At 39.4% G+C, this 27,929-nt stretch overlaps 2 protein-coding genes across 2 annotated transcripts; both read right to left on the bottom strand.

Moving 5' to 3' along the window:
• Window positions 1–167: 167 nt before the first annotated feature.
• LOC143508777 (5-hydroxytryptamine receptor 3A-like) lies at window positions 168–6,503 on the bottom strand. The gene is made up of 10 exons (XM_076997408.1): window positions 6,480–6,503; window positions 6,310–6,389; window positions 5,932–6,083; window positions 5,798–5,842; window positions 5,585–5,691; window positions 5,104–5,273; window positions 2,904–3,013; window positions 2,404–2,611; window positions 1,546–1,704; window positions 168–795 (listed from the first exon to the last, which is right to left on the bottom strand). The coding sequence occupies exons 2-10, from the start codon at window positions 6,362–6,364 to the stop codon at window positions 551–553; spliced, it is 1,251 nt and encodes a 416-aa protein (XP_076853523.1). The 5' UTR covers window positions 6,365–6,389; window positions 6,480–6,503; the 3' UTR covers window positions 168–550.
• Window positions 6,504–10,325: 3,822 nt separating this feature from the next.
• Window positions 10,326–27,894, bottom strand: LOC143508642 (uncharacterized). The gene is made up of 20 exons (XM_076997306.1): window positions 26,167–27,894; window positions 25,787–25,929; window positions 25,626–25,670; window positions 24,826–24,932; window positions 24,398–24,567; window positions 24,067–24,188; window positions 23,519–23,729; window positions 23,083–23,205; window positions 22,405–22,657; window positions 21,070–21,091; window positions 20,902–20,932; window positions 14,236–14,403; window positions 13,540–13,697; window positions 13,369–13,413; window positions 13,174–13,283; window positions 12,613–12,782; window positions 12,391–12,512; window positions 11,660–11,870; window positions 11,358–11,513; window positions 10,326–11,002 (listed from the first exon to the last, which is right to left on the bottom strand). The coding sequence occupies exons 1-20, from the start codon at window positions 26,267–26,269 to the stop codon at window positions 10,746–10,748; spliced, it is 2,727 nt and encodes a 908-aa protein (XP_076853421.1). The 5' UTR covers window positions 26,270–27,894; the 3' UTR covers window positions 10,326–10,745.
• Window positions 27,895–27,929: the final 35 nt, after the last annotated feature.

Here is a 27,929-nt window from a genome sequence, read left to right as displayed (position 1 = left end):
TAAACTATAATTATAAAACAATTCCTTCAATTTAGAATAGTTTTGCAGACCACACTGTGTTTATTTTCATATTGTGCACTTTAGAAGAGGAAGATTAACATAATTAGATTCCCCAGGGCTTTGAAGGAATGCAATGTTTGGCTTTGCCTTATCTGTTCTTTAGCTGAAACACTGTGGTTCTTTTTGGCATTCTAATTCTCATCAGAGTTTTCCCACAGGCCTCTTGAATGTGGTCTGGGAAGCTGAGGTTGACAGTAATGAGTTTGACAGATAATTTGTGCAAAAAACCTTAAAATTAGTTTAGAACCCTTATCTTATCTATGCCTGTTTGTAAATAGTTTGGATTGCCATTGGTATCCTAAAAATAGTATATATGTCCATGTAAATGAGAAATAAGTCTTAAATAAATGTGATAATAATTTAGTATATAATATTCATTGATCATTTTCTTACAATAATCTGCACGGGAGATTTGTGACCATATTTATGCATTTGTTTTTAACCTGCAATGGTTAAGATAGAAAACAACAGCTGACTCTTCAGCATTGTCTTAAAAGTCCAAATTATTAGTCTTACAGTATTCTGATTTGGTGAGACCGAGTACGCTAAAGCTGTAGATGATGTCGAGGATCAGGTACGCGTAGAAACAGATTCTGTCCCAGGACTTTGCGTAGTTGTGCCTCCTCTTCTGCTCCCTCGCTTCTTTGTCCATTTTTTGGACAAAATTTGAGATTTTCTGGACAGACATCTCTGCTGTTGTCAGCTCTATTGCGTTCGTTATGTCCCAGATGGAATCTGTTCAAAGAGAGTAGATGGTATCAGCTTGGATCTTTATTTGATATTTATAGGTTATAGCACGCAAATAAATAATGGAATAAATACTCCAAGTAATTTGCTGAATCTTTTATTGACCCAAAATGGTGCCTGATGAAAAATGTTTGCTACTATTTTTCAAGACACTTGAAACCACTGAAATACTGTTGCATTATAAGTTGTCTCTTTCTGGTTGCTGACAAGTTGGACATCCCAGCAATGGGCAGGTAAAGCAAACTTTAAAGCATAGTTAGCTGTTTTTTTTTTCACAATTTTATAGTGTCAACTTTCACTTTTGCTTGACTATTTGACTTACAGGCTTTATAAATTGGAGCCTTGTGTCAGAATGTAGGGGCATTTTCAGAGTTAGGTGTGTTAAAAAGTCAAAGGTTAAGGGCGGCAGTCCACTTTCAACTTCCTCAGTGACCATCTTCGTCACTGTATGGTACTATGAGATAGGAGGTGTCTCATTCCAATTATGTGATCAAACATTTCTTCCAACCTCCCTTTCTCCTGTCAGTGTGGACTCCATAATCTGATTCTGCCCTACCTTCCCCCGACTGATGTATATAACAGGGTTTCTGAAAATGGAACAGTATATGTAGGCATATATTCTCTCTTACTCTCTGACAAAACCAAGGCCTCACACCATTACCCGACAATAAGAAAAGGAAAAAAAACCAACACTTTTATGTGCTTTACTGTATGAAATCCCAGACAGAGACAGGTTACCTTTTATCCTGCCGTCCTGTCCATCTTTGGGTGTGCGTGAGCCACACACCTTTTGTACACAGTGTTGCCACATGCTGCCATTTTTAGCCATCCATGTCAACTTCATGGATATCAGCAGACTCACCACCAGTACAAGCAGGCAGAAGCAAAAGTGGTAATCTTACAAAAAAAAGAAAAGTATCAATTTGTACAACTTTTAGCAAAAACTAAAATAAAATCCATATCAGCGAAGATATTGGGTTAAATGTCTAGTTCCAAGTCAAACACATTCAACTTGCTACTCATCTAAAAAAAATATTCAAATATAATGGACATCATCAAAATCTTCTAATATTTTTTCTAAGTATTCTTTGCATTTGCATAGATCAGAGATGCGTCAACCTGTATTAAAAGAAACAAGACCATAACAGTATAGTGTGACTGTACACATGTACATGGATAGTATGTCATCACTGACTCCCATACTGAATATTTGAAGCCACCAAGATGGCTGACATTGGAACTGCCATTTTGGGTGCACTTACGCAGAAGATGAAAATTGCAGCCATCATCACCTTCTTACCACAGTCCTTTTCATAAAACCCATTCATCATAATAAAAAATATTGGGAGAGATATTAACATAAGGGGACCTTATAGAACAGAAATTGGAAATGAAAGTTTGTCATGTGAGGAATTAATTTACATGTGAATGGACACGGTTAAATGTTGTAGCCTACTGATTTTAGTACTTTTTTCACCCACTGTCATCCAGTATAAGGCAGCTACCATTAAAGTAAATTAATTAAGTAAAAGAGCTAGGGTTAAAGAAGCCCCATTCACAGATGTGAACATGTAGATTTAAAAGAGCCCCACTCACAGAGCAGAGGACTGCAGGGTCCGGCTCCGGGAAGCTGTTTACTGAGCATGAGCAGAAACATGGTGAAGCTGAACACCAGCTTGATCTTGAAAGCGTTGCGTTCGCCATCCAACGGCAGAGCAAAGCTCACCAGGTCAGCCACCATTATCAATGCAGTGGGCAGGACCAGTGACACCATCACGGTAAATGGGTTGTTGGACAAAGTGATCTATGGGAAAGTTCAGTGAATTAAGTCTTCCACCAAGACACACACACACATTCATTCAGGAAACAAGACTGTGTCAAATATGTCCGAAAATATCAGGAGATTTCAACTCCAAACGACCAAATATAATCCAAAATGAAGGGAAAATAATTTTAGTCATCCCTGTTTTAGATGTAGCTATGTAACTCTATATTTCATCTGATTATACTGAAGTAAAATTCATTTATATAAAGCTTAAAACTTCTAAAACAGTTACAAATATGTATTTGACATTAGCATAGAACTGAATGTTTACATTGAGGTAGTTAAAGTCGTCTCCACGGAGGTCCACTGAATCAGTTTGCCACTGTCCTTGATCTGGTCCCACTGGTATTATTGACCCATATAGGAGCTTCATAGCACAAGCTGAACCAACACAAATAATAATGTCAGTAAGCCTCTACTACTGTATTACACTTTAATGATCATTCTAAAATGTACAGAGGTAATTCTGCATTAGTGTCTAATTGCAATGTGCAAATAAGAAAAGACTGTCACAACAATCACAATATGCAACAATATAATCAGAATATTTTCCTTATGATACAGTATTCGGTGAATGGTTATAAAGATTCTGTACTAATACTATCATATGATATTATACTGGTAAATGGCTTCATGAGTACAGTGATGCTATACTGGTAAATGTCATCACAGGTTCTGTGCACTGGTGATGTGAGGAAGATTGGCCTGAAGGTTTGTCAAAATCAAATTGCCAGTCCCATGGCCATCACAGATCCACAGAAGACATCTAGAGCCCATAGGTGACGATGCTGTTTCTTCTCTTCACTAAACCATTAGTTTGGTGTCACCACAGAAACTCATCCCCAGATTCAAAGCAAAACACTGAACCAGAATCTTTGACTACCTGGCAGAACCTCAAAACATTCTGGAACTTCAGGTAACCAATTAGCACCAACACTGTCATGGTTCAGGGCGCTGTGTTCATCTCCCTTTAATCACTTTTGTATTTCAGAGGAATTTTATTGGTCCACAAACACTACATCCCTACTGAGGAATTAAATAGACTCACAATATGTCACAGCTTCATGGCACAACTTTAGAAAGCACCATATCAGACTGGTATGACAACTTCACCAAAAGTTCACAAAGTTCTCCACAGGAATGTGAAATTGGCTTAGTATATTAGTGGGTCACCATTTGCAGTCATCACTAACACCATCCTAAGGGAGCCCAAACACCTCTGCTGAGACTCCACATTGGTGTCACCTGGAGGTCCTGTATCAGTCTAAGGGTGGAATGATAGTTTCGGCTCTGTTGTTCCTCAAAGTTGAACAGTTAGCACAGCCACATCATACACATCAAACATACACAGTGACAACACTCACAGATAAAATGCCATTAAGGGAAAAAATTTCCTTCACTGACCACAACACCATCTGAGGCGATTTTCTCTCTCTCTACTAGAATTCCATAATTTCTTGAGCTAACACCATGCACATGTAAGGGGCCCAACATACATGTTTCTTTTTTTTTTTACAAGAAGATTAGAAGACCTTCCCACTGTCCAGGGGGTAAACTTTATATCAACATGCCTCCAAATGTAAATGCCCTAAATGCGAAGAGCACCTAAACAGGTTAGACAACACAGCCTCTCCTCTAGCGCACATTTAATGAGTGAGTTATAATGTTGAACAAATACAAACATCTCTATTTTGTCTGATTCCCACATGAATTGGATTACAAATATATAAATTACCAATTTAGCATAGCTACAGTAAGAGAATGATTCTTTTAGCATATCCAACATATCTAACATACATAGCTGCGTAACTATGGCACGATTAGCCAAAATATTTAAAACGGAAAACACTGTTTTAAAAACATTTCGACGACCATTTGTTTGAACATACAATGCAAGGCCATATTTACTAATTTGTGTTACATTAAGTAACAGGATATGTCCATCTAAATGTAAATAGTAAGTAAGAAAGTTAGCCAACACATTCTTTCCTCTCGCACATCTTTAATGAGGAGAAGGTTGGTTTCCCCTTCACGACCCTAAACTCCCCCTGCTGGCGATCTCAGGTACCGTCGCTCTACATCCCCACTTGGAACCAAATACCATTCCACTGTCCCAGATTAAGTATCAAATACATTACATGTGTCAAATTCGAGCATATATATCGAAATATCCTTAAATACATTACACACGAAAGAATGAAACACTTTTGGGTCCCTTACACACTGGTGTAAAACCAATCAGCAAATGTCATGTAGTTGTTTTTCTGCATTTATATAGCAATCAAACTCTGCCAGAGAACACACTGCTGAGTATGTTTACAAGGGTTGTGTGTGCAATCTGCCGCATCTGGAAATCACACGTTTTACCCTACGTGCTCAAAAGTGTTTTATCAGCTATTTTATCAGGAAAATTAGCTATTTTATCCTTAAGCTCCTTTCCACTACTTAGTGTCTGAGTGTCAGCTCCTTACAGCTTTGGTTCCATCCGTTGAGGGCCACGGGACATGCATCAGTCACGAAGGGAAAGGTGAAGAGATTGAGTGCGCACACCACTGTTATATACATAATAATGGCATAGTTCACAGTGCCATCGCTTTTCACCACGGCATCATTATAAACAGGCTTCACCAACATGTTTACACTGCAAAAAAGGGAAGAAATTAGAACCCTGATACTACGTTACCTGTTTTCTTTTAATTCAGTCAATGACTTTTATTAAACAGTCAATTTAAAGACAAAATTATCTAGATGGAAGCACCCTTTGTTCATTGATGAACACATTAAGTATGCACTTTAGATAAACTATTTATTCAACCACAATGACAACAAAAGCAAACAAACTAACAATAAATAAACAAAACTAGAGTGAGACTTAAGTTGGTGAATTAAAGTTGAAAATATTGAAAAGATAATATTGTGAAAAAAATATATATGTTGTGAAAGCTAACTTACGCATTCTCCACAATCAGATTGGGAGTCCAGATTTTATCAATTGGCAATATAATTTCAGTAAAGTTGTACTTTGTATTGGTCCATGCCAGGGCTGGGTCTGTCCATTCCTGTTAGGAAAAGTACAGCATGTGCTGTGGTGTATGTGGAGGTCCTTCATCAACAAATATCAACGAACAGGCCAAGTTGAAAACTTGAAGGATAATGAACACTTACCAAGTTGACCTTTATCCGACTTGAGAATTGTGAAGTTTGAGTATCCTAAGCAGAATATTTTCGAATGATCAATCTGGATTTTTTTTTCAAAACAGCAACGCTCACTTATAGTCGGATTAAGAGAGAAGACTTACAAAAGCGATAGTCTGGTATTGGATGGATGTGAGGTTTACTATGATAAGACAGCCTGAAGTCTGTGGAGGGCTAAAGAGTTTTTCTGTAATTAACGTATTAGCTAGACATCGACGCGAGTCACAGTCTGTTGTGGAGCCAGCCAGAGCCAACACTGCAACCAGACAACCAGTTATACATTTGTTCATTACTAATATCTGATGAAAGAACAAAATATATTTTCAAAACATTTGGTTTAGTCTGGTATTTTCTTCTCTTTTTTAAGTATTTTCAAAACATTTGTACATAGTGCATTTTAGTTAAATTGTATCTAAATTGTAAGTAACAATTTAAGACTCCTTTGTTACATAAAAGTACCCTGCGTGGTCAAGTTGTCTTACCTATCAGCACAGAAAGGATGAAGAGTGACTTCAGAATCTTCTTAGTGGGTATCATAGCCCTCTCAACAAACAGAAACAATCTAATACAATCAGATAAATTCATTTTTCTCAGTTAAACATTCAGAATATTTTTAATCTACCATTCATTACCCAATTTACACAGCATTTACCCAAGCTTAGCTCTCGAAACTGCGATGCAGTTCTTCTGAGACTTCAGGGGGCGTACATGTTATGGCAGTTTAAAAGGTGGCCCTATAGCCTTGGCCATGTGTCTGGAGCATGACGTAAATGCCCAGCAAAATGCAAAGCTAAATATCTCGCTAGCAGCCATAAACATGACCACATAATGTCATTATACATTTGAATAACGAGTCTGTATTATCAGCAATACCATTGATATTATTGTTATTCAAGTGTATTATAGGACATCATTAAATATAATTATCTCTGGCCCATTCAGGACAGAGGAAGCACCACAGTAAATTATATGTGTGGTCTCATCTAATAGCAGCGAACAATACGCTTATTATGAAGTGTGTTTTGACAGCTGGCCTTCCTACATGTACCTTCTCTCCTGCTTCAGTTGATTTAGCTTTTAACTGATGTTGACATGGACATAGGAGATTGTTTAACTTACTGACAATGACATCAGCTTGTATTGCTGTCATCTTTTTTGATGTTGTAGTTTAAGGATGTGGTATACTATTTTACTATAGTGTTTGGCAGTATTTACCATGAGTAATCGAATAGTCTAAAACAAATAAAATGCAGATCTATAAAAATATGCAGACTGAAATCAGTAACATCACTGCTCTAGTGATGGTTTTGTTAAGCCTTTTTGGGGAGTTTGAATCTAGTCTGCATTTTGGTGAAATGCTACACCCAGTGTCTGGTTTGGTGATGGTTGCACTGGCGGTGGGCTTTGAATATTGTCACCCAGTGTACCCAGAGGCAGTTTCCCATAAAAAGGTCTAATATAGACACTATTGTTCAGTCATCAAACAATTTGAAAGACTCTGAAAAGTCCTCCAAGATTTTGCATATTACTGCATATTACTGTTCTTTCTGCATCCAAAGTACTATATGTCAATAGAAAGTTCTTCAGTTTATGTCTGTAAACTGGCAGACACCAAATATATGAGGTTAACAAAGCCTAACGCTGAGAGAATCTCTCATTTTAGTTGATCGGTCAATTTTTTGTAGTACCTTTACAAACATATGTTATGACAAAGCAGTGTTACACTTCAGAGCCAAGTTCACACACCCAGTGCCCAAGCCAAAGGTGACGTCCGCAGAAGAAAACTCCCCAAGAGTTTGAGGAGAATCTGCGAGAGGAGCCAAGACTCAAAGGAGGAGCCCGTTCTTGTTGGGTCAATGATGGACACCCCAACAGCAACAAAATGTCAGATCCCAAACACTCGGAGACGAGGATCCAGAAGCTACAGTTGTTTTATTAGTAAGGTGAGTGCAGGTCTGAGAAGTGTCCCTGAGGGATAGGCACAGATACTTAGGCAGAGGAGAAAACACTCAGGAAAGGAGAAATCTAGACGGTCCAGGTCAGTATCGAGGGTGCAGAGTCCGCCAGGCATTCACAGGTTAGACAGGAGATTGGGGTCTGAGAACAAGAGGCAGGTCAGAACATGAAAGCACAGAAAACAAACGCTTAGTAGTCCACAAGAACAGGCAATACTTCGCTAGGAGGAAGTGAACAGAAAAGCTGTTTAAGAGGAGGAAGAGGCACATGAGCACTACAGAAATAAAGAACAGGTGGCAGTAATTAGTCTAGAGATGAGACAAATCAGACAAAGAGTTACATACTGACATATGTCCAACATTCAACAACAGGTCAGACCTAGTTTAAACAAAGACAATACACACTTAACCTTGATACACTCAAAGACATATAACTTGTTCTGCAAAATAAATCCAAACAACAGCACAGAACCAAAACAAAAGCACATGGCACAAAAATCAACTGGAACAAAGCCAGACTACATCCAAGGTAGACAGAGAGAGAGTTAGATTATTCAAAAATTAAACTTTCTGAAGAATCATGTTGCTGTTGGAGACTGCATCCCATAAGGAACCTCTTCTAAGCTCCCAGTGAGATAAAAGACGTGTTTGTAAACATAAAACATAAAAGACATTTGGCAATATAATGTTGTGAGTAAGGAAGTGGAGTGGAGGGTGTTCTTTGTACACGTAATGTTTATTTTCAACATTAAACAGAGCGACATAAAGTCAAACAGACTGACAAAGAACACGCACACTTAGGGCGTACTCACACTAGGCTCTGTGATCCGGGCCCGGGCACGGTTGCCTGCCGAAGCACGGTTCGTTTGGCTAGTGTGAGCGCTGCAACCGTGCCCGGGCCCGGATCAGTTAACCGTGCTCGGGCCCGCTTTGAAGAGGTGGGCCAGGGCACGATTCATGTGGACTCGGGCACGGTTCGCTTCTAGTGTGAGCGCTATCCGTGCCCGGGCCCGCTTGGTGCCTCGTCTGATTGGTTCATTTCGCTGGAACTCAAACATGACATCAGTGATGCGACGCTCACGTTAAACAGTCATAGCGGCAAAGCGATTAGCAGACAATCGTTGTGTTAAATTATCGATAAATCTGTGCTTGCACCGTGTTTCTGCACTCCAAAAATACAATAAAAAGAGAATCGTGAACTCCATAGTGTTGTGCGAGCGCGCTTTTTTTCCAAATAAAGCGGCGTTGTGATGACGTAAGCGTGCTCGGGCCGGGTTGCTGAAGCGAGTGTGAGTGCAGGCCAGCGGGGGAGTGGGGAGGGGGGATAACCGGGCCCCAGCACGGAACGAGCAAACCGTGCCTAGTGTGAGTACGCCCTTAAATAGACTGACCACAACAAGACACATGTGCAGCACATAACAATAATGATGCAAGAGACAGGTGCAACGAATAACTCGAATGACACAGACACACCCCAAAACACAGATGTGACCATACAGATGAATGCAGACACATAGACACGCCCAGAGGGAGGAGTCAGGGGCTGTATCATGACACATGTAGACACGCCCAGAGGGAGGGGTCAGAGGCTGTATCATGACACATGTAGACACGCCCAGAGGGAGGGGTCAGGGGCTGTACCGTGACACATGTAGACACGCCCAGAGGGAGGGGTCAGGGGCTGTACCGTGAGCGTCAAGAATGAGGTTCCTGACCAGTCAGATAATGACTATAGTGATAAAGCCAACAGTCACTCTAGATGTTGTAGATGTGGGTTTATTAACCTGATCACTAAAATACCTAGCATAAAATATCAGTTAGTCTTCACACATCATTCACAATGTTTATTGTATATTGTATGGCTTGCAAGATATGAATTTTACTGTATATTGGAGAAACAAAAAGAAGGCTTGCTGATCATTTTGTTGAATACCTTAGTACTAATTAATACCTCAGACTTTCAGTGGGCCAGGTATTTTGCTATGGCAGCAACCAGGGATATTTGGGGGTGCATGTAAAAGTTTGTAAAATGTTTTTTGGTATCAGTGGGGTTAAAGTGCATTGTTTTAATAAACCTGAGATGATCTACACATCTCATGAACACAGTGGAATGAATAATATGATTGAAACATCTTCTGAAACTTCTATGAATTAACTACTGACTTAATGTGGCTTTAGTAACACAAGATTTTAGGCAGGAAACTGGGGTGAGAGCACTTGACTTTTGAATGAAAATGGGCTTATTTGAGTTTAAATATGATTGATTAAGAATGTTAGAATTAAGGTTATGGGAATTTAAGTTAGAGTTATGGATATGTTTGAATGTGGGTGCAATAAATGCCGTTCAACTACTTTGGGGTTGAGAGGTACATTTACATTTACACAGAGATATCAGTACACGTACAATTTACAGCACACTGACCATTATCATTCAACTGAAGATAAAACAATGGGAGCCATCAAGGAATATAGTGTTGATTATAATAATTTATTTGGACAGTACTAAGAACCAAATGGTACTAAAAATAATTTTTTGGCACTCATTATACTGTTAACACACTCAATACAACATGAAGATTCAGAGTCAGCACCCAACGTACAGCTGGCAATTGTAGAATTTATGCCAGCAGATATTAATAGGAGATACATGAGAGACCTGTTGGTGTCAAATGTTTAGTTGATGATCTGTAGTTGGCAGAGACAGAGACAGATGGCATTTGTCTGACAAATCAATTGAGTATTTGTGTATCAATTGACATCACTGATGGTATTATGAGGTGACCCATATGTGACAGGTCTGTGAAATTTGATTGACAATGAGTGGATTGTCAGTATATAAAAAATGCTTTTGAACAATTGTTTTTAACTGAAGTGTTTTGTTTCTCCCATGTTGTAAGCTTTCTAATCTCATCTTAAGTAAGAATGCCAAGAGTTCAATTTACACTTAAATTTAAAGTAATGGATTATTTCCAGAAATCCAGATTATTAACTTTACAAAAGTCAGTTCTGCTGATAGCAATTACAGCTATGACATAAATAATATCGATGCATAGATACACCATGAAGCAGATTTTGTCAAAACGGTTTGCAAAGTTGAGCCTCCACTTGGTCTCCTTATGCTCCATCTCCATGTTGTTCAAAAACGCCACAACGGCCCGCATTGAGCTGTCTTCAACAAGCACTCCGCCAACCTTTGACACAGCACCATTCACACCTGGCTCTGTTCAAAGAAAGCAAACAGGGTGCAGGAATAGTGTGAAATTCATCAAATACTGCCAAGAATTTTGAATTTTATTTCTATTTTATTTTATTTTTATTTTTTACTGATTCTCAGAGGCATTTTTACCATTCAGGAATGAATGAGTTAAGTTAGAATCTCTCACTTCAACACACTGATATGTGAGTAAGTTCATTCAAATCCAGAACAGTTCAACAAGTATCTTTTGTGAGCATTTCAGTGATGGATAGTCAGTTAACAAAATGTGGAACTATTACAGTAAGACATTGTATAGAACATGGTATAGTGCTAATCTACTTGAGTGATAAGTTCCTAATTCTTGATTTAGGAATCCTACCCTTTTCGTGGTTGTCCTTGGCTTCAGCATGGTCTGGTGCATGTCGCCGTGGTGCTGGGCAGAGAAGGAGGCTGCCATCTGCAGCCAGTCTTGACAGCACCATGGAGGTCAGCAGGCTCACCACCAGAACAATCAGACAGAAACAAAAATGATAACCTGGTGAATACAGATGAGATATTCATTTGGTTGTGGGCATCGCTTAGAAATGGTAATATCTTCGTTTTGGATCACCCTTGAGATACATATCTGCTCATCTCCGTTAACTTTCCCAGTGTGCATCTCCACCGGCTTGCTCTACTCACGGATCATAGGGCTGCAGATGCCAGTATCAGGCAGGTTGTCGGTGAGGATGAGGAGGGACATGGTGAAGCTGAGCACCAGCGTGATCTTGAAGGAGCTGCGTTTGCCCCCGTCCAGTGGCAGAGCGAAGCTCACCAGGTCAGCCATCAGGATGAGAATACTGGGGAGGAGGAGTGTGACTATAGTATCGAATGGGTTGGTGTACATCGTAACCTGGGAGGCAAGGCAGGAAAAAGGTGCAATTCAGAAATTGGGCTCAAGAGATGCATTTGAAGCACTGAATGCAACAGATTGATAGGACTTTAATATTATGAGTATTGCAAACAGGAATGATCTGCAATTTACACTGGTACTGATCATCAAGAGAGTTTAGAACAGTAACTATGGTTTTTGACCCAGAAGATACTGCAGCTCAGAGCCAGTGATTTTGAACAATCCTGAAGAAGAGCCCACATTCCTGTCACAGTAGGCCGGCCCCAAGCCGTAAGGGAGACGCCCACACACACACACACACACACACACACACACACACACACACACACACACACACACCCTCTAGCAACTTCCTTTTCCAAAATATCAATACCCAGCAGGGCATCTTTCTAGACATTGAAGCCAAGTCATGTAATCTGTGAAAAGACACACATCAAACTCAGAGATTCCTAAATGGTATTCCATATTTCCCTTAATGGCACATGTATTTTTACTCATGATGATAAACTTGCACATTTACAGAGAGGTAGTTTTGATTCTGGTCTCGTCCGTTGGCGCGGAGCTCCACAGACATAGTTTGCCACTCCCCTCGACTTTTGCCTACAGGTAATATGTCTCCATACTGGAACTGCAGGCCACAAGCTGGACATACAAATATGAAAGACCAGATTAGTAATCCGTACATTTCTACACACACAACTATAAACGTGGAAAGTGAATCCAGGCCAGCGTTACAACATACAACTGTCGCTCCACCCATTCAGAGCCACGGGGCAGGAGTCCAGGACAAAAGGGTAGGTGAAAAGGTTGAGTGCGCACACCACCGTGATGTACAGCTGAATGGCGTGGAGCACAGTGCCGTCCCGCTTCACCAGTATGTCGGTGGAGACGGGCTTCACCTCGGTGTCCACTCTACACCCACAGGAGGGAACAGCAGATTAATCACACACAGGGCAGCATTACACCTAATACAATACAACAAAGCACAAAATTATCCATAAATAAGTATGCAAACAAACAATTTTTTTAGACTAATTCAGCTCAATTCTTTATTTTGAAGACTAATTCAGCTCTAGACATTTTTATTTAAATTTTGTTCAACTAATTTTTACCTTCATGGGAATGTTTGAGGCAAGGACTCTTTGTAAAAATGGTCTAGAAATAATTTTAAAGCATATCCACCGTTAAAGCTGTAGTGGTGTTTTAATGAATGTATTTTTGTTGTTCTTGTGTCTATTGCCTTTCCTAATATTTATAATCAAAGCCAAAATAAGAAAAACAGTACCAGAACAAAGTAACTCACGCGTTGTCAACAGTGAGGTCAGGAGTCCAGATTGTATCAGCTGGTAACATCAGTTCTGAAAAATTGTACTGTGGCTTGTCTTTCCAGGCCAGGTCTGGATCAATCCATGCCTATTAAACACAGAAACACCTTGTCCAGCATCTGTGGATCTGGTCTTGAATGCTTCAAACCTGTGTGGTCCTGAACAGCCCTTACCATTTGAACCACAATGCGACTTGTGAAACGCAGGGTTTTTGTGTCCTGTAGTAAAAGAAAGAGTGGGAGAGTTTCAGGATAGCTATGCACCGCATTCACTTCTTTCACCTAATAATGATCACCTATGCTCAGCAAAAGAGATACAATCATGTTTAAAGGGTAGATATGTACCACAGACAGGGTCTCATACTGGATGGACGTGAGGTTCACATCGACTCGGCATGATGGAGGCTGAGGTGGACTGAACAGATCTTTGCTAATGAGTTCGTTGGCCAGGCAACGCCGTGAAACACAGGTCTCCTGAGATCTCGCGACCTCAGGCCAGAACACTACAAGACCAACAAACATTCCCACAAAGGTTTTGTCATTTAAAAAAATATTTTAGTTACCTAGATGCCTCTTCAGTCAGCATAACTTAGTAATAAACAACAGTAGCAACAAAGCAAACATGAAAAAAGGTTTGTTCAGATGGATGGTAACAACTATGGAATGGAATGAATTCCTGCAGTATTTATTTGTGACCTTTATTATTATTATAAACACTGCAGATGAAAACACCAAAGCTTTTGCTGTATGTGACAGAACCTTTTTACGTCTATCAGAAGCAAATCTTCATTTTGTCAAAAGCACAGCACCGGTTAGTTATATATATATATATATATATATATATATATATATATATATATATATATATATATATATATATATGTTGCCAACATTCTTGCTTCAACTCATTTCATTAGAGTGTATATTGTCATTAAAATGTAAATAGTGTTTACCTGCTTAGTTGAATTAGTTTGCCAACTAGAGCATGTTAAGCTGTAACCAGCATGCCTTAATATTTAGATAGCAACCTAAACTTCTTACCAAGTAAGTAGGAAAAGATGCATACATATTTCAGGATTCTCTCTGAAGACGCCATATCAGTTTTCTCTCGAAAAGTTTGTTTGCATCTGATTTCACTCCTGACGAACTTGCTGTTCTTTTCTGTTTGATGTAGAAAATCAACACCCTCCACCAGGAATATGAAACTGCCTGATTTTGATCTTCAATAGCTTGTGATTGAGCCTTTGCTTCTCAGCTGCTCTTCTGAACCTCCTACAGGATCTTCTCAGCTGCTCTTCTGAACCTCCTACGGGACCTTCTCAGCTCAGGGCTCTTAATAAAGCGCCATCGTGTGCTCTGAAATCAACTGATTGCATGACGTAAAGTGAACAAAATACACAGCTCATATATGAGTGCAAACAAAGACCAACGTGTGTTTAATCTATCCATGCATTCATTCATTGTTTGAGCACATGGTAATAGAAAAGCGTTAATTACCTCTATTCAGCTTTAGAGGGGTCACGCTTGACTAGGCTTCATATCTGTAATCATATCATAAGTAATCATATCTGAGGACAATTCAGTCTTCATCTTCTCACGAATTGATCTTTGGGCTTTAATTATTCAACTATTGAAAGAGCACAGAGCAAAACATCCTATAGTTTGATCATTATTATGATGGTTATGATGAATGGTGGTCAGTCAGTGCAAATTAGCTGATCTCCTGGTTTACGATTGGTTTCGCTTTTGTCTTGTTATTGATGAGTTATTTATATAAGGTTGTCACCTTTGATCTTATATATTGTGAGATATACAGTTGTGATAAAATTTATTCAACCCCCACTGAAATAAAGTGTTTTGGCCAGTTTGACATTGATTTTGATCATTTCAGTCATCTTATTTACAATTATATCAAAGAGGCACTTATAAATTAGACAAACATAACATAATATTTATGATGGAATAACCACAAATGTCTTTACTGTGCTCACATCATTATCAGTTTTATTCAACCCCCTAGTGACATTATTTTTTAGTACTTAGTACAACATCCTTTTCCAGTTATGACAGCTTTCAAGCGTGAAGCATAGCTTGACACAAGTGTCTTGCAGCGACCTATGGGTATCTTAGCCCATTCTTCATGGGCAAAAGCCTCCAGTTCAGTCACATTCTTAGGCTTGCGCACTGCAACTGCCTTCTTTAGGTCCCACCAGAGGTTCTCAATTGGATTTAAGTCTGGTGATTGCGATGGCCACTCTAGAATGTTCCAGCCTTTCATGTTCAACCATGCTCTAGTGGACTTGGATGTGTGCTTCGGATCATTGTCCTGTTGGAAGGTCCAACGTCTCCCAAGCCGCAGGTTTGTGACTGACTCCATCACATTTTCCTCCAAGATCTCCTGGTACTGAAGGGAATTCATGGTACCCTGCACACGTTGAAGCTTTCCTGTACCATTAGAAGCAAAACAGCCCCAAAGCATAATTGACCCCCCGCCATGCTTCACAGTAGGCAAGGTGTTCTTTTGTTCATAAGCCTGGTTCTTCCTTCTCCAAACATAGCGCTGGTCCATTGTCCCAAACAGTTCTAATTTAGTTTCATCTGACCACAGTACACTGTTCCAAAACCTTTGTGGCTTGTCCACATGACTTTTGGCATACTGCAGTCGACTTTTCTTGTTCTTTGGAGTCAGCAAGGGGGTGCGTCTGGGCGTTCTGGCATGGAGGTCTTCGTTATGCAGTGCGCGCCTTATTGTCTGAGCTGAAACTTCAGTGCCCACATCTGACAGGTCTTTTTTCAGTTCCTTAGCAGTCACGCGGGGATTTTTCTCCACATTACGCTTCAGGTAGCGCACAGCAGTCGCGGTCAGGATCTTCTTTCTGCCACGACCAGGTAACGTTTCCACTGTGCCCTTTAACTTGAACTTGCGAATGATACTTCCGATAGTGTCTCTTGGAATATTTAACAACTTCGCAATCTTTTTATATCCATTGCCATTCTTGTGAAGAGCAATAACCTCTTCTCTTGTCTTCTGGGACCATTCTCTTGCCTTCACCATGCTTGGAAACACACCAGTAGATGTCTAGAAGGAGCTGAGTATCACAGTCCTTTTAAATCTGCCTAATTGGTGCTTATCATGCTTGATTGCTGCTCGTTGACATCCACAGATGTTTTCAATACCTGATGGAAAACACTGGAATGAACCTCTGTTCTTAGGAGTGGTAGTCGTAAAGGGGTTGAATAATTATGTCAATGAAGAAATCACAAAAAGGCCATTTAATACTTTATGACAAAAAAAATTGATGCTATCTTAGTTGCATTTAGTTCTTTAACAAGTCCTTGTAAGATTTCATTATGAACACAATTACAAATGTGCACTGAATTCCATAAAACCCTTCGCAGCATTGGGGGTTGAATAAATTTGATCACAACTGTATTATATTGCCACTGGACTCTAGAGAAATGGTGGTGCGTTCATTGGAGTAACAAATCATGCTTCTCCATTTGGCAATCTAATGGACGAGTCTGGGTTTGGCGGTTGCCAGGAGAACGGTACTTGTCTGACTGCATTGTGTCAAGTGTAAAGTTTGGTGGAGGGGGGATTATGGTGTGGGGTTGTTTTTTAGGAGCTGGACTTGGCCCCTCAGTTCCAGTGAAAGGAACTCTGAATGTTTCAGCTTACCAAGACATTTTGGACAATTTAATGCTCCCAACTTTGTGGTAAGAGTTTGGAGCTGGCCCCTTCCTCTTCCAACATGACTGTGCACCAGTGCACAAAGCAAGGTCCATAAAGATATGGATGATAGAGTTAGGTGTGGATGAACTTGACTGGCCTGTACAGAGTCCTGACCTCAACCCAATAGAACACCTTTGGGAGGAATTAGAGCGGAGAGTCAGGCTTTCTCATCCAACATCACTATGTGACTTCTGGAAGAATGGTCAAAAATTCATAAACCTTGTGGACAGCCTTCTCAGAAGAATTGAGTCAAGGAAGGTGAGGATACTTTTGGCAATATAGTGTATTTACAACAAAATAGCTAAAACAAAATCTTGACAGCTTATACATAATTTGCTCTTTTTCTAATTTCTTGTTTCCTGATATCGAATGACCTTTGAGATTTACAAACAACTTAAGAACAACGTAACTTTAAGAACGCCAATTTTGCATGTGTTCCCCAAAACCCTTCTTAGTTTCCAAATTTATGAACAAGTTTTAAGTAGGTCTTTAATGACTCCGCCTCTGCAAATCTCCGCTAGTCAAAAACTGAAACACTGATTTGCATACATTTTTTCCCATTATTGTACCATATAAATATAATTAGGAAAATAATTAAGGAATGCATTAATAAGTAAAACATAAATGAGCACATAATTAACATTTCATGCATACTGATACAGGAGCAGGGCAAACTACACCACAAATGGGATTTTCCAAGGATGAACTCACACAAATACTTGAAGAAGTTGAAAAAATAATCTACAATGTATAGGAGATAAAAAAAGATGCAGGACAGGATTTATTTCAGTGATTGTTATATTTCCTTATTTATTTGAGTGGTGAGTGAATGTAAAACTGAATGAATGAATGCAAGTCTAAATTATGGGGGGGAGGGACTTGGAGTCAATCATCGGGTGAAGGCATATACACCATGGGCAGGTCGTCAGTCCACCACACGGCCAACACACCTGCCCACACTCACACCTACAGGCAATTTAGAGTGACCAATCAACCTGACACGCATGTCTTTGGTCTGTGGGAGGAAACCGGAGTACCTGGAGAAAACCCACACAGGTACAGGGAGAACATGCAAACTCCAAACAGAACAGGATCAAAGCCAGACCCCGTGTTGTAAGGCGACAGTGCTTTTGGCCAAAGATTTGATCATCATTTGCTTTTGTGTTTCCAGGCCAGCCTGGTAAAGTCATTCTTTCCTGGTTATTTAAAGCAGGAGTAAGAAAGTATTTTCAGAGTAGATGAACTGCTGTCACCAGCACATGGACTATCCCAGTTGGTCCAGATTAAGGAGTCCATTTGATTGATTGTCATGTTACATTTATTAGGCTAAATATAGTAATTTCTTTGCAGACAATACATTTATTTATTCAATTTTTTAATATTTGCTAATATAATACTACTACTACATTGATAAAGGCATTTTATTCAGCTGAAACTACTGAATTACATCTGTACACCAACAAATAATCTCATCTACCAAGTTATTATCATTTTCTTGTGAACAATAAAATACAATATATATTTCTGCTAAGATATTTAAACCAGCGTTTCTCAAAGTGTGGGGCGCATGGGTATTGCAGGTGGGGCGCAAGCAATTGGAAGAAATGAACCTTTTTAAGCCTGTCGTTTTAATGCCTGTTCGTTTTGCATAAGCCTCCTGTCTTCCTCGGGTCAAAATGACCCGCCACTGTGCTAAAAACCCCCAAAAAATCCACAAAATGCTATTTTTTAACTTGAAATTTTATGACTTTGCCTAGATTGGTCCCAACAGTAGAAAAAGTGAAATTTTGCTTTTATTCACATTTCCATGTAAGCTGTACTACAAAATGTACAAAGATGGTCTTCGGGTCAAAATGACCCCTGAGGCAAATAGAGTTGAAATCAAGGTCACAGATTTATTTGTAAACCACAGAATGTTACATTGTTTAGTTGTGTCTCAGATCAATCAGTAGCAGACGTAAACAAGGCAAATCAGGTGGTGTTCTCACAGACTTTCCAGAGGTTATAAAGGTGCTGCAGATAACAGGACCCCAAATAGACTACAGTAGAATGGGTCGTAATCCACTTGATGTTACATGCTGATCTGATTCCTGAAGATCGAATTTCTAACAGTACTGAAGCCATGAGTGTGCGTTATAGCGTTGAAGAGACTGTAGAGCTGATTTTCTGAGTTGTCCAGCAAGACAACTCTGATTCAGAAGAGGAAGTGGGGGATGTATCCGAAAAAGAAGATGGGGAGGAATACAACCCAGAGCATGATGAATCATCTTCAGAAGAAGAAGGAAACCCTGAAGCTGAAAGAGAGACTTTACTTTCAAAAAATGAGGGGTCACAATGTGATATCTGACAATTTCTTCACCTCTTATGAACTTGGACAGCAGCTCCTGAAGAGGAAGATCACCATGGTTGGTACAGTTAGAAAGAACAAGCCTGAGCTCCCACCTGCACTGCTAGCATCAAAGGAGAGAAAGGTCTTCTCCTCAAAGTTTGTCTTCAAGCCCACCACCACTCGTGTCCTACCTTCCAAAGAAAAACAAGAATGTATTTCTTTTGAGCACACTGCACACAGATGGTGACATTAGCAATCGTGAAGACAGAAAGCCAATCATCATCCTAGACTACAACCGCAACAAAGGAGGTAAGGAGATAATGTGATTGGAACATATAGCTGCAGAAGAATGACTGCCCGCTGGCCCCTGGTCATCTTCCACAACATCATTGATGTTTCCTCCTACAATGCCTTTGTGATTTGGAGAGAGATCAACCTGACATGGATGTCTCGTAAGCAGAACAAGAGGAGGGTGTTCCTGGAGCAGCTTGGAAAGGCACTTGTAACTCCACTCATTGAAAGAAGGAAGCATGTTCCCTGCGCAGAAGCCTCAGCAGCAGTTGTGAAAGCTGCTGGAGCTGAAGAGTGCAGGAGCTGCTGATCAACCTGAGGATCCAGCTACCACAGCCACTCCCCCAGATAGGGCAAGGAAGAGGAAGAGATGTCAGTTCTGCCCTCAGAAGAAGGACTGTAAAACACACACTGTGTGCTGCAGGTGTAAGAAGTATATCTGCAAAGGCTGTGCACTTGCATACTGCCCTACATGTGCTAATTAGTTGAATGGTTATGTTATATTTCACATTTTTGTATAATTAAAGAGAAAAAGAAGAAATTTGGATGAAAAAAATGCAATTTTTTGGAAATTTTTTTTTAAGCTATAGAAATTCAAGTGAAGAGGGAAAACTCACGTATTCACACATTTTGTGGTGAATGACAATATGCAAGATGAAGTTTGGTGTTGAAAATTCAATTAGGCTGCTAATATAGGGGGTTTAGTGAAGACGGGTCTTTTTGACCCGGTGGACACGGGGGATAAACAGGAAATAAGGACATGAGGGTTTTAAGCTATAGAAATTCAAGTGAAGAGGGGAAAACTCATATATTCACACATTTTGTGGTGAATGACAATATGCAAGATGAAATTTGGTGTTTAAAATTCAATTAAGCTACAAATATAGGGGGTTTAGTGAGGAAATGAGGAAGGCAGGAGGGGTTTTAAAATGTCTGCAGAACAGTGTGAACCAGGGCTAGATTCGGCCCTTTAATGAATTTGTACCGCCCCCCCGGTCAACAAATTACGTTCAACAACCCCCCCCCCCCCCCCTCGACAAATCACGATCGCCACTCCTATTTATATTTTATGTGGGGCATGGAATGTCCCCTTCTTCTGAGGTGGGGAATGATAGAAAAAGTTTGAGAACCACTGATATAAACTAAAAGACCTTCATAGTGGGTTGTGATACTAAACCATGTGTAACGTCAAGGGCGTCGGGGAGCAGTAAGGTGGACACAAAAGCTGAGAACACTGATCAAATCCGATAGAGTTCGTACATAATACATATACGAGATACAAAGACGTACTGAACACAAAAACACAGACCGTAAGAACATACTGAACACAAAAACACAGACCGTAAGAACATACTGAACACAAAAACACAGATCGTGAGAACATACTGAACACAAAAACACAGACCGTGAGAACATACTGAACACAAAAATACAGACCGTAAGAACATACTGAACACAAAAACAGACCGTGAGAACATACTGAACACAAAAACACAGACCGTAAGAACATACTGAAGCTCACACGAACACGAAAGTACATGAAGCTGTAAGAGGAACAAAATAGACAAGATCAAACGAGCAACACATGATTACAATCATGAGAGGGAGGGTTACAAAATACAAGGAGGGACAACTAATGACAGAACCACAACATAAACAAAACAAACATGATTGACAGCAGGGGGAGGAGCTAACCCTGACACCCTAATTCAAACAACCAAAGTACATTTAATTCTAGGAAAATACTGACATCATTCAAGCTAGTAGCTTTGCTTTTTCACAATAAATATGAAATTCACAATAAATATGAATTCCATAATTTCATGTTTTATATTAGCAAATGTGCTAATGCCGTGCTTAGAACCAGCGCGAGTTTTTAAAAGTGAAATTAGCGGCTTATGTCGTCTTTGAGGTAGTACTGCACGTGAGGTTCGAGTTAAGAAGTACTTAAGTAGCCTACGAGGTCGCGGCTACTCAAGATCAGAGGATTACCTTTTCTCTGAATCACCAACTCAAATGATTTTGTATGCATGCTCTAAATTGTAATGTAAAGACATATGAACCTCATGGATAAGTGTAGGTCAGGGACACCATTTATTTCTTACAGACAGGAACATGCTGATTTCATACAGGGTGTTTTACATATTTATCAGTATGGCGGTACATGCAGTCCCTAAGAATCAAACCCATGCCCTGGTGTTACCACACACCACCTACTCCACCAGGTAATCTCAGAAAGATCTTACTTTGTGTTTTCAAGCAATAGATATTTATATTTACACATGAATTAATATTATAATTATTATTTAAAATATATAAATTATTTAATTTAATATTATATTTTAATATAAATATATATATTTAGAATTTTATGTAAAACTAAATAAAATACTGAAATGTTCCAAGTGTTTCAGACAAAGATCTGGGTGCATATAGGCACATATAGCATACCTGTCAAGTGTCCCATTTTGGCCGGGACAGTCCCGTATTTTACTGCTCTGTCCCGGCGTCATCCCGTATTTTTATTTGTCCCGTATTTGTCCCGTATTTCCGATATTCCACGCCGAAAAAAAATATCCAGTTTATTTACATCAGATCCCCATATATGATTCAATACGTTACTAGTTCGCTAGCTCTGGCGCCATCCACCGGCGATATAACACTTAATCTGTGTCCATTTTACGTTCCCCCCTCCCCCCCCGCTCAACAACTTTCGTTCCCCCCCCCCCCCCGGGAACGTCCCGTATTTTTAAATACAAAACTTGACAGGTATGCATATAGGCATTTGGGGTGTGGTGAGTATAGTGTATGATTGCTTATAGCTCAGCAATTCTTCAAAGATTGAACTGATTATTACTGCAAAAAATCCAAATTGTTAACTGTACAGACATCTGCTTTGGTGAAAACAATTACACATATGCTATATATTATATCAATACTCAAGTATGTCCAGAAACAGATTTTATCCAGATAGTTTGCAAAGTTCTGCCTTTTCTGCATCTTCCTTTGGTTCTCATTCAAGTTTTCCACAAAATTCACAATCTTCTCCAAAGCATCCCCATCTGCAGTCAGGTGAGATGGTTTTAGAACTGCAGCCTTTAGTTTTGGATCTAGCCAAAAACAAGAGGACAAAGAAAGTTTGTTTAGAGTCAGACAGAATGATACTCCAGAATCTCTCGTCATTAGCCACAAAGTGAAACTCTGGTCATTAAATATACATACTAAAACTCTGCCCAAATAGATCATAACTTTGCAGTTATAGTTCGATTGTGGTTACAGTGTTGGGAACTTGAACCTGCCTGGTGTGTAAATTCATGATGTCATAATGAGATTGTTTGATTATAACTTTTGAACCAGCTTGGAGTGTGTATTGATGATGTTATAATGAAGCTGTGTGCTTATGACTTTGAACCTTGCTAGTGTGTTTTTTTTTATGTCATAATGAAACAGTGTGTGGTTATGACATTCAATCCTGCCTGGTGTGTGTATTTATGATGTCATAATGAAACTGTGTGATTGTGACTTTTGAACCTGCCTGGTGTGCTCTTCTTTACACGCTTGCATGGCCGAAGGCTGCCATCTGTAGCCAGCTTTGTAAACACCATGGATGTGAGCATACTCAGCACCAGCACAAACAGGCAGAAGCAGAAATGATACCCTAACAAACACATGCAAGAGGTCATATTCAAGGGAACAGACAAGATGTAATAATAGACAGACACGAGTTCACAGATCACTTAACAGTCACTAGAGGTCATAACCTAATGAACAGACATCACAGGTAGAGCTAAGAATTTGCTTACACCACGTATTGCTCTCTGAAAAAAATATTAACCTTACAATGAAATGTATTATACACAAACACAATACAAAATTGCAATATTTTTTACTGAGATATTAAATTGGTGTGTGATTGCCATATTAAAAACATGTCCTTGATCATGTGGATGTGCAGTGGCGCAGCTGCTTACGGATTAGGGGGCTGCAGGGACCATTGTCGGGAATATAGTCGGTGAGGATGAGGAGGAACATGGTGAAGCTGAGCACCAGCGTGATCTTGAAGGAGCTGCGTTTGCCCCCGTCCAATGGCAGAGCGAAGCTCACCAGGTCAGCCACCATGATCAGTGCACTGGGCAGGATGAGTGACACCAGTGCTTTAAACGGGTTGGTTGACATATTGACCTGTCATGGTATATAACAGTCATGGTATATTTGAAAAAAAGAGAAAAAATGTAACATTTTCCATTTTTTTCTATGAACATTTACTACCATTCTTTCACTTGGTTAATGGGTGCCAAGTTAATATCTGGCCTTTAGCATGGTGACAGTTTTTGTCTTTTAATTTACTGCTGTCAAAATGTATGGCAGCACCTTTTCTATTAGCTTTTGGAGTTCAGCACACATAACTCTAAATACACTTCTTCATCTTTAACCTATTAATAACTTTCAAGATGACGCATGAAGCAGGTCAAATATGATGAATGTTCAAAGCTTGGGATAATAAAGTTGGAGGTTTTACCCGGAGGTAGTTTCTGTTGCTTCCATCAGGCACCCCACAGAGCTCCACCGACAGCGTCTGCCACTCTCCCTGATCGACTCCCACCAAGGTTACTGACCCATAGAGGACCTGCAGCTCACACACTGTACCAACACCAGTGTGACAAGACCAATCTTACCGAGAGCTTATTTAGATTTATGATTCAATACAATAATACTTTTTGATGCAGAATCACCAATATCATGAAAAAAGTACTACAAAATTGGGTATGACCAATGAATCTTAATTGTGTAAATCGTATAAACCCCATAATCAGGTTTCCTGTGAGTTGAAGAAACTGTTAGTCTCTTACAGCTTTGGTTCCAGCCATTGAGGGCCACAGGGCAAGTCCCTTGAGCAAAGGGATAGGTGAGGAGGTTGATTTTACACCCCACCGTGGCTTCGATGAGAAGGGCATAGCTAACAGTGCCGTCACATCTCACCACGACATTGTTAGAAACAGGCTTCACAGTCAGATATATTCTATATATATGGAGAGAGTTTGGAAGGACCAAAATGTAAGATGACAGAATCTAAGTAGCTGTAACAATAACCAAGAGATGTCAGTATGCGATATTATGTTATGATGTAATTAGACACATATAATTACACAATTTTGCTATTTTTAAACTTTTTCCTACATAAATAATTACTACAATGGTCCATAGTGTAAAAAAATATATATAAAAATCTTTACCACAGAAAAGTCAGAAGTCAATGGCAAAGCAGAATCAGACTTACGCATTATCAATGGTGAGTTCAGGGGTCCATATTTTATTATCAGGCAGTACAAGTTCTTTGAATTTATACAGGGAGTCTGACCATGCGGTGTCAGGATCCTTCCACTCCTACCAAACAGCAGTAGCAGGGTTTTTGTGTCTTTTATACCTCCAGACTACCAGATGGTGGTGCAAAAACATAATGCTTCTAACATTTCAGCAAGTGTCATAGAATAAATTGCTTTGTTTTTTTATTCAATTAAGTGTCATAATACCTTGTATACATGGTAATACGACACTTGACTGAATCATAAAACATTTTTCATAAAGAATTTTTTTTAAACATGAAAAGTATCAAAACAGGATATTAGAAGAGTCCAACACTATTTGACCAGGCTTTTGGCTTGGGTTAGATACTGTTTTAAATGTACTGAAACTTTGTATCTAAAATATGGCATATGTTTATATTTTACTTTCTTATTTTCATTTTTATTATCTTCTTTAAGTCTTAATTATTTAATTTTTATCTTATTTAAATTTCTCTCAATTTACTATCTTATTTAAACAGTTTGTTGATTTGATTTATTAATGTAATGGTATTGATTTTGATATTGATATTAATGATATTGATTTATTAATGTAAATTTGAGAACAAGGAATGATGGATTGAACTGGATTAAACACAATCTGGTTCACAACCAAAACAAACAAATGAACCTTTATGCTTCATGTGTCATTTGCTTCATAGATTCACAGTAACAGTCATAACCAGTGTGACCACTACTGAAACTGTTTAGATTTGAGAAGTTACTCTGAACTTACCATGTTAATTTTAATGCGGCTAGAGAACTTCATTTTGTTGGTGTCCTTGAAAAAGGTGAAAGAGCAGAAGCCATAATTATGGTGAACATGGAAGTTTTTACATGCTTTATGCAAGAATGGTTAGTGATGCTCAGGTGGAAACGTGATATTTTAATACTTACAACAGAGAGAGTTTCATACTGGACAGAAGTGAGGTTTACAGCAATGTGGCACCCCTGAGACTGGGGAGCACTGATCAGTGTCTTGTTCATAAGCTCGTTAGCCAGACATCGGCGAGTGAGACAGGCAGGTGTGGACTGTAATTCTGTGAAACAACAGAATTACAAATAAGAACAAACTGAAGCCACTCTCATAATTACAGAAGCAATGTTTACACTTCACATTTATAGTAAAAAATTTGCTATTTATTCAGTAAAACTCTCACTCATTGCTTACACATTTGTGCATTTATTTGATGTTTATGTGTGGTTTTCAGAGTTCATTTAATTCAGTTAGTTCATTAAATTTTCTGTTTTCAACAAAACTAAACAAAATTACTTACCAATAATGAAAGACAGAAAAATTAGAGATTTTACAATCCTCTGCATGGGTAGCATATCAGTCTTCATACTTACTGCCACTGGAAAAAAAGAGCAATCCGACATGCACCATTAAACTGCCACTCGGTAAAATCTTGAGGAAAACATAGTGCGGCAGTCCTGACTATGCCTCCTGCAGAGGTAACAAATGTCAGACAACCTTTTAAAAGGTGCCACTACCTGATCAATCACTTGCACACTGCCATATGGAACAAAAGACCCAGCTCTTCTGGAAATCCCCTATATCCTAGTGCAAACATGAAGCTTGTGCAAAAGGATTTTAATCCCTGCCTCGAAGAGCTTGTGAGCTTGTGTGCCTATGCATTATGCCAAACAATCTGAAGCCTGTTCAACTGCCTCTCTCGATAGGTTCTGCTTATCCACACTACAAAGGATATACAATGATATTACAGAACAATTTGCCATCTCAGGTATTATTGTGCAGATGCTAAGCCTGCTGCTAATGGAATGGGTAAAAAAAATTACGATATCCTGATGTTTGCTGTGACAGTTGGGCAGGAGACTTCGATTATCCATTCTTTTTCCTCTATTGGCTTTGCTAACAGATAATATCACATAGACTTAAGAGTATCAGTTAGCTTAAAGTCTGGAAGCTAATGAAATAGATATCATGGCTTACTTTGAGGTCTGATTGTATCAGGTGATATGGAGGGGGTTCACATTAGCTTCATACAGTCTCTCCATTGGTGTCCCACAAGGCTCAGTGCTTGGTTGTCTCCTGTTCTTTTTCGAAACCCATTCCCTTAGTGAGAGCATCCTCACATGGTTTCTCATACTACTTCCATACCGGTGATATCTGATTTTCTCTTTTCTACTCTCCAACACCCAAGTTTGTGCTGTTATCACAGCCGTGCAGACATCTCTTCGTGGATGGCAACTCATCAACTGAATCTAAAGTCAAGCCTTTGGGATCTCACTAGAGAACACTTGGATCACTCCAGCTGACAAGGGTACTACAGTCTCTGTGTACTACTACAAGGGTACTACAATGGTACTACAGTCTCTGAGTACTACTACAGGGGTACTACAAGGGTACAACTGTCTTTGTGTAATACTACAAGGGTACTACAGTCTCTGTGTACTACTACCATACCTGTCAAGTTTTGTATTTAAAAATACGGGACATTTCTCGTATATGACGTCATTGCCTAATTTGCATAATCAGTTATTTGCATATAGCTGCAATCGAGGCTGTAGGAGAAACTAAAACATCTTTGGAGTGGCAAAAAGTGAAGAAAAAACACCCCAAATATGTTTTGAACTACAAATGAATTAAAAAAATTAATTTTCTAGTGGTATTTCTAGCTACAAATGGGGACATCTCGCGTTTGTGTTTGGCAGATTGTTCGTGCTGACGGACATCGTTCCTTCCCCCGTGAGAGACACTAAAATCACAGCTACATATCTTACAGAAGGAGTAGCTATGCCCCTTCATGCTCCTCTTTAGGAAAGTAAATTCCCTGTCCCATTCGTCAAGGTACTCACACGAACGCTTAGCTTTTTAGGCAGGACTGCCTTCTCTCGTTAAATCCATCTCTGATTTGTTGTTCCAGGTTTGCTCCCACTGTCGACACTAAACCCGCGAGTTTTAATTTTTTTTTATTAAAGCATTCATGTGTCGCTCTAAACAGAATTCTGTCACTAGCCTCGCGAGAACTGTCATCTGCAGTAGTCTGGGTGGCAGTTCTCGCGAGGCTAGTGACAG

The sequence above is a fragment of the Brachyhypopomus gauderio genome, chromosome 2, assembly GCF_052324685.1.
Source record: "Brachyhypopomus gauderio isolate BG-103 chromosome 2, BGAUD_0.2, whole genome shotgun sequence".
Classification (NCBI taxonomy): Eukaryota; Metazoa; Chordata; class Actinopteri; order Gymnotiformes; family Hypopomidae; genus Brachyhypopomus; species Brachyhypopomus gauderio.
Note: the sequence above shows the minus strand (reverse complement) of the source record. Positions and strands in the feature narration are given on the sequence as shown.

Coding starts and splice junctions, on each gene's coding strand:
- LOC143508777 (XM_076997408.1), bottom strand. CDS start 6,364: ATGATACCCACTAAGAAGATTCTGAAGTCACTCTTCATCCTTTCTGTG. Junction 5,843..5,931: donor AATACCAGACTATCGCTTTT/GTAAGTCTTCTC, acceptor TATTCTGCTTAG/GATACTCAAACTTCACAATT. Junction 796..1,545: donor ACAGGACGGCAGGATAAAAG/GTAACCTGTCTC, acceptor CTCTTTGAACAG/ATTCCATCTGGGACATAACG.
- LOC143508642 (XM_076997306.1), bottom strand. CDS start 26,269: ATGTCGGATTGCTCTTTTTTTCCAGTGGCAGTAAGTATGAAGACTGAT. Junction 20,933..21,069: donor TCATGTACTTTCGTGTTCGT/GTGAGCTTCAGT, acceptor TTTTGTGTTCAG/TATGTTCTCACGATCTGTGT. Junction 14,404..20,901: donor GATCTGTGTTTTTGTGTTCA/GTATGTTCTTAC, acceptor GATCAAAATCAG/GCAGTTTCATATTCCTGGTG.